This window comes from Manis javanica, chromosome 8 (genome assembly GCF_040802235.1).
Source record: "Manis javanica isolate MJ-LG chromosome 8, MJ_LKY, whole genome shotgun sequence".
Lineage (NCBI taxonomy): Eukaryota > Metazoa > Chordata > Mammalia > Pholidota > Manidae > Manis > Manis javanica.
Window position 1 is genome coordinate 73,427,986 of NC_133163.1, and position 7,039 is coordinate 73,435,024.

At 52.2% G+C, this 7,039-nt stretch overlaps 1 protein-coding gene across 8 annotated transcripts in view; it reads right to left on the bottom strand.

Moving 5' to 3' along the window:
- KHNYN (KH and NYN domain containing) overlaps positions 1-7,039 on the bottom strand; it is a 49,043-nt gene that overhangs the window by 10,261 nt on the left and 31,743 nt on the right. Inside the window, exons 1-8 of one of the 8 annotated variants that reach the window (XM_073211428.1) lie at positions 6,331-6,894; positions 6,119-6,233; positions 5,720-5,940; positions 3,782-4,899; positions 3,507-3,637; positions 3,326-3,422; positions 650-757; positions 350-451 (exon numbers count right to left, since the gene is read on the bottom strand). In XM_073211428.1, the coding sequence (XP_073067529.1) occupies positions 350-451; positions 650-757; positions 3,326-3,422; positions 3,507-3,637; positions 3,782-4,899; positions 5,720-5,940; positions 6,119-6,233; positions 6,331-6,378 (1,940 nt within the window). In that variant the 5' untranslated portion in view covers positions 6,379-6,894. Of the gene's footprint in view, positions 1-349; positions 452-649; positions 762-3,325; positions 3,423-3,506; positions 3,638-3,781; positions 4,900-5,719; positions 5,941-6,024; positions 6,895-7,039 lie in introns of those variants that run through there. The other 7 variants (XM_017681166.3, XR_001856436.3, XM_073211433.1 and 4 more) reach the window with 7 other exon arrangements.

Genomic DNA, 7,039 nt, shown 5'->3' on the forward strand with positions numbered 1-7,039 from the left:
GCTATTTTGATCTAGTTCTAATCTAAGAAACTAATCACTTACTTAACAGTCCAGCAGAGGGCATGCTGAACACAACTGGCTGGTTATACATAAAAGCAACCATGTTCCAAATAACCCCTTCGAGCACACTGATAAGGGAAAACAAGAGGCAGGAACTTCCCTCCCAGCCAAGAGGGTCTACGCAGGATTCCCTGGGAAGCAATTAAAGGCCAAGTGCAACGCAACCTAAACCACTACAGAATTAAGCAGACAGATTAAGCTCACACTTCCCCCAGATCTCCAGGCCTGCAAGGCCCCTACAGAAAGAAGACCAGGGCTGGGGGCTACCTAGGAGAGTCTAAGGCATTACCTGACCGGCTTCTTCAGGAACTCATCCAGTCTGGGGCCATTTCGTCCCAGCGGGTCATCAGGAACCATGAAGAGGTTCCCCACAAACGTGAAAGGCAGGAGACTGGATGGGGACAGACAACGAGTAGTCACAGAAGGGCCCTTGCCCACCTCCCAGACAGCTGAGACCAAAACTGCCAGAAGCTGCTGGCTACCGTTCTTTGGTAGCCTTCCCAGAGTCTTCACCCAGTGGCAGGGCAAACTGGCTTTACAGGCCTAGTTCTGGAGTCTGTGCCCTATTGCCAGGGGAGGGCTCCCTCACCGCTCTCTGATGATCGCCGTCCACTTCTCAGACTCCTCTGCCAGATCCCGGAACTGGTCATTGGAGACGATGATCCCATCAGTCTCTTCGGCCAGCCTCACCATGAACCTGTCTCAAAAACCACAGCAACCACACTAGGATTCCCCAAAGCATTATTGACTCCCATGACCCCGTTCTGGTGATAGAGATCCGGCACCCACCTCACCCTGACCAAGCCACCAGCCAACTGACGATACAGATGCCATGGGCTAGAGAGGAAACCAAGGCAAACCGTCGCGGTCTCCCAATAGCATGCCCTCCACTCACCACAGTCCCCACATGGTGCCTTGTTAGGAAGAGGCAGTAACATGACTCTGGCTCGGCTCTGTCCTCTTCCACTCTACCCCACTAATCCATCACAAACCCACTGTGCTCATCCTCTGGAAAGCCTTCCACTCCACCCCCTTATTTTCCAGTCCCATTACCCCCTTAGCTATCTGCACATTGCAATTAAGATACCACATAGCTTCTGATAGGACCACCCCCTGTCCCCAGCCGTTTACCACCAATCTCTCCTGCCCTCCCCCAAGAGAACATGCTCTTCCCCTATACAAAATTCTTCTCTACTTGCTATTTATCTACTGAATAAAGTTCACATGCTCAGGCCTGGCAGCTGTGGTCCTCTAGAACCTAGCTCTCCCCCACCCTTATGGTCTTATCTCTTCCAGTATTCCCTCATGGACTCCCAACTCCTGCCAGAATCAATGATCAATTACACCCTGTTCTCCAAACATGCCCTGTGCTGTCTGCCTTCCATGTTTCTCAAACTGTTCCCTCCATCCACAAGGTGCTGATAAACAGAATCACCAGGGGAGCTTTTAAAAAAGGAGATGCCTGGGCTCTACTTTAGCAATTCTGATTCCATAGGATTAAGGTAGGACGCATGAGGTGGTGGGTGAGGATATTTTTTTAACAGGTTTAGAAAGCCAGAGATCCAGCCCATCGCTTCTCACCAACAAAACAAGACCTCCCTTTTCCCACAAAACCCCAGCCTGAAGGGCACTCCCTTTTCCTCCAAATTCCTGTAACATTTGATTTGTAGTTTCTTTGGCCCTTTAGGGTCCATTTCAAGTCTTCCCTAGTTCCTAGCATCCCTGCCTCCTGCAAATCACACACAGTCAGTATTTGAAAGACAGTGTGTTATAGAGGCAACTAGTAATCAGGACTAAGTGTGACAGATGTCTGGTTCCGAGTTTGGAAAATAAATTAAGGAGATGACATATAGTGTATATGGTATCATATGATATACGAAAAGTATTTTCAGTTTAAGCATATTTTACTACCATCATATTACATCAAATGCAGTCCAGCAGTATTCATTCAGTAGGCTTATGCTGTGTGCCACTCTACTATTCACTGTAAGTAGTTCCAAAATTCCAAATTCATATTGTGCTGCCTGCCTGTTGGGACCTACACAACTCTACAGACAATAGGCCTTTAAAATTTATTACAACTGACTCAACCTTCAGTTTTGATTTTGTGCAATGCCAGTGTGGAAAGAAGTTTCCATACCTTGGATAATCTGTGAAACCTAGGCATAAAACAGAAATAGCATGGGGAGAAAGTGAACTGCCTTCTTATAAAATACCATTTACTTGTTGGGGACAAAAAAATTAAGTATTGAAAAAACAAAATACCTTATCGCTGTGGCTTTGAACCTAGTTTTTTATTTAAGACTGAAAATCCTAGAGACTAAAGAACTTGTAGGTATAAAATCTTTTAAGTGGTTAATTAGCTTTTAAAATCTGCCCATTTCTGACATTGCGTGCATGTACCTGGGGAGGGAATATTCTGTTTCTTTTTTATTTAAACTCTCTGGCAGCTTGAACTCATTTTTCCTTTGCCACATAGAAGCTGTTGTCCAGAGAGTCAACCATTCTCACCCTCTGTCTACATCTCTGTACACTAGAAATGAGACCCTCTGGCACACTTAATTGGTTGGGTCTGTGAGAAGTTAAGGAATATCACTGTACACTTGCCAAACACCTTGAGTGAGGTGAACACACATCTTAGCTTCTTTTGAATTCACAGAAGACGAACAGACGGAAGAGGACCCTGGGACAGAGGTTAATCTGCTCAGAGACTAATCCACTAGTCAGTCAATGAGTAGGAACGTGGGGCTCAAATTCAGCTCTTCAAATTCTAAGTCCAGTGATCTTCCTACTGCACCATGTTTTGTATCGTCTTATTACGTGCATGGACTATGTTTCTTCATTAGACTTGTTATTCTGAACATTTACTTTGGTTTTTCCAGCAGGTTGGGGCATTTCTCTATGCATTTGGAAATTAAGGTTGTACGAAGGGCACTTGTCAGTTATTCATGTCATCAGCTTTCCCATCTTCCCATTAAATTAGTATTTTCTAGACAGGAAGGCATTATATAAATACAAGATATCATTTAGTTTGATTAATGGAAAATGAATGATGAATGGGCAAACACAGCTGTCTAACCCCCATCTCATCTCGCCTGCAAGGCAGCTTTGCCTCACCAGTCACACAGGCACACAGGAATAACCAGCCCTTTTCCTACTACCCAGGCTTAGAGGTAGGCAAAGGGTCCGGAGCCACTGTGTATCCCTTGGTCTCCCACGGAGCTCCCTGAATAAGAAGCCTGCGGCCAGGGGGAAAAGCAAGTACCTGTCATCATAGGAAGAGATCCTCCTGCCATCCATGACTCGGGAGGGAGTGAGGGAGAGCAGGCTGAGGGAGTACAGCTTTTGCAGGAAGTGACCCTCTAGAGAAACAGGAGCACAATGAGGCTCTCCTCAAGGCAGCAGCAGGGCCCATCCCTGGACACGAAAGACCAGCCGCAACTCACCTCTGACCTTGGAATCTTTACTTAAGCGCCACTGAGGAAGAAAGACGGTTATGTCGCGGTGGCCACGGTCCCAGAAGTACTGCACAGCGATGGCGATGCCCCGGCTGGAGAAACAGTGCTGGAGGCCGTGCCTGCAGGGGGAAGGGGCCAGCACTCTGAGGCCCCTAAAGAGGGCCTGGTGGCCTGGCTGGAGGGTCAGCCTCTGGGCACATATCACCATGGGGAACACAACTTCTCATCTCACCCCCCTGTCCTCAGCCCCACCAGGTACTCACTCCATGGCCACATTGCTGCCATCGATGACAATACGACACAGGTCTGGCTGGCCAGGCACATTGGCAAGGCACAGGGTGAAAGGGTCCTGTAGGGCTTCCTGGAAACGCTGTGTGCCGGTCACCAAGTTGCCTCCCCGGATGCCTCGTTTCCTCGGAGATCCCCGACCTCTAGCCACGACCTGCTGCTTGTGTCCTCTGTCTCCTCCCTCTCCAAAGTGCCCCAGGGGTCTGGGCGCAGAAGGGGGACTAGGCACTCTTGGAGGTGAAACTTTCCCATTGTGGAGCCGCTGGAGGAGGGAGGCTCCCCGGAACTGAGCTGCCTTCTCACAGGTGCCAATCGCACCAGAAGGTTCACCCTGGACACAGAACCTTCCTCCTTCCTGAAGCACCTCCTCTTTCCCCAGGGCCTTCCCTTTCAGGGACCCTACCTGTCTTACCTCTCTGCCCCCTGACTGTGACCTGAAGGCCACTTCCCTCTCCCAGGCCTCTTCCCCAGGCAGCATTTTCCACCCCAAATCCATCTCTCTCAGGCCACTCTGCTGCCCTCCCTCCTTCTCCATAGCATGTCTCTCTCCCCTTGACTCTTGCTGCTCCATAGGTCTGACATCCAGGAACTCCCAGTCTTCTTCATTCAGGGAATCTCTTTGGACTCCCTGGTGCCCAGTACCCAGTGGGCTTGGGCTCCCCGACTCCCAGGAAGGGAGTGCATGGAGCCCCTGCTCCCTGAGCACCTCCTGCACCAGGTTCAGCAGCTCCTCCTGAACGGCCAGGGGCAGCTGCAGGAGGGCTTCTGTGTGAGCATCGCCCCGGGGCTGCAGCAAGGCAGAGAAGTCCCTCCTCACTCTAGCATACTGGAAGGCTGCAGGGAATGGCCCTGGTCTTAAGTCCCAGCTCAGCCGCTCCACCAGCTCCTCCACTCTGCTCTGAGCCATGACGAAGGCCTCAGTCAGGCCACTGACCATCAGTGAGCCAGGCGCCCCAGGCACCAGGTGGGCTGATGTGCTCCAGGCCAGACAATCAAGGAAGAAGCCCTGGGCTCCCAGGAAGATGCAGTGCAGTTTGGCTGGGTAGTGGATTTCATCCTGCAGCTCTGGGCTGCACAAACCCTTCAGGTACTCCTAGGAGGAGGAATTGGGGAAGGGGAGGGAGGAAAACAGGAAACAGCTGCATCTGACATGTCCCAGTAGTCCCTTCAGGCCCATGGCTCCCCCTGAGCATGCCTGTGCAGAGCAATGAAGCCCCACAGAGCCTGACAAAGGTGGGGATTAAAAAAGGATCTAGAACCTCACTGCTTTACCTTTTCCCCTGAAAGCCAGTGGCTAATATTTCCATTTCGAACTTGATACAATTTAAGATAATATTATAATTATGTGGCTACAAGGCTGTCTCTAAATATTTATGTGTTCTGTGTATTTCCATCATAAAGATGTCATTACTTGTACTGAACTTATGCTTTGCTTTACGTGCGTTACCTCACTCACAATAAAATAAGTGAGGTGGATACTGCTATTACTTAACATTTCATAGATAATGAAACTGAAACTCCAGTCACAAGGCTGGTTGGTGGTGGAGCTGTGCACGCTGCTAGAAGCCCTGGCCCATGCCAAAGAAAACAATGTGGCCTGCCCTCCACCCCACAGTGAATTCCTTGGTGGGCCCCACTTGTCCAACCAGACTCTCTCTAATCCCACTAAACCCCGGCTGGTTTGAACTGAATCACCTGTCTCCAACTCCTGGCAGAACCTGGGTCATCACTGCAGAAATGAAACTGAAACTCAGATAAATACAGATTTTCAAAGTCCCTCAAAGCTCTGAGCCACTGAGGTTGCCAGCTAAACAACAAAAGAGTGGAGATCCTCCCCAGTTCGTCCTCTCCATTAACTCTTGTTTAGGGGCTGGGGACCTTGCATGCAGGAAGGGTCAAGGAGGGCTGTTCACCTTGGCTCTGCGGGCGTTCTCCTTAAGGCCCTCCAGCTGCAGCCAGATGTGAGGGTTCTCGGGACAGTCCTTCGGGAGGACACTCATCCCCACTCTGAAAATGTGCTCCACATGGCTTTGCTGCGCCCACACCTTGTCCTCCGCCTTCGCAGAAACGGCAAAGCGGTCCGGGGACGGGGAGCCAGCCCCCAAGGTAGGCATGGCTGCTTGGCCGCCTAGCCCTGCGAGGAGAGAAGGCAGCTCGGAGCCTCGCCGTCCCTTCAACCCAGTTCTCCCAGCTCACACCAGCTATCAACAGGTCGCACCTAGTTACTGATCCGGTAAACAACCCAGGAGAAAACAAGCACCTCAGTCCATCTTGGGGCTAGGAAGGGAATATCCCATTAGCCGGAAACCGACCTTCTCTCCAGAAAGAAGTCATAGGAAAACAGGGCTGTCTATCTGGGGTGGGCGTCTGGCCTTGGAAGAGCATGACCGCAGCCCCGAGCAGCAATGGTGGGGGCTTCAGCTCGGGCTGGAGGGCAGAGGGGTGGACGGGTGACGAAAGAGTCCCCTCCTCGGGGTCTCTGCAATCTCCGGAGCCGACACACTTCTTAAAGATGAATCCTCACCAAGGTTTGGACGGAGGCCGCCCTCTGGGGAGGGTCCTTGTCTGCCATTTCCAAGGTTTAGCCACCCTCACCCAGGCACTCCTCCGCGATCCACCGCCGCCGCCCCGCGCACAGGGCTCCAGGGCCTCGGGCTCCCGCCGCCCGGCGCAGGGAAAGGCGCCTACCCGCCTGGCCTGCGGCGGCCGCAGTCCCGCCGGCGCCTCACGGTACCCGGCGCCCCCGGCTCCTCCCGCGCCCCCGGCCCAGGGGAGAAGGGCAGGGGGCCCGAATCTGGGCGGGCCTTGGATTCCTCACCGGGACCTCCCCTCTCTACTTCGCGCTGTGTTTCGAGTCACTTCCTGGCCCGGGGCGGAGTCAGCTGGTGCTCCCGGGGCTGGGCCTGCTCGGGGGCCCCAGTGCGCGGCTGCCGACCGCCCCTCCCGTCCTCGCGGCAGCCGTGCGCTTGGGCTCTCCCGGCTCCTCGGGATCTGCTTATTCTGCGCAGTACTTTCTCGGGAAAGAGGGGCCACTCATTGAGAGTTGGAGGTGAAGAGGGCCTTAAAGGGACTAATCCAGCACCGTCGGATGAAGATATGGAAGATCAAGGAGAGAAAGAGACTGGCCCAGGGTCACCTGACATTGTTAGTCTAAGCATTTACCGCCAAAACAATTGTGGTAAAAGACAGGACACCTGCTTTCTTCCAGTAGAAAAAGATGCCACTGAGAGGGC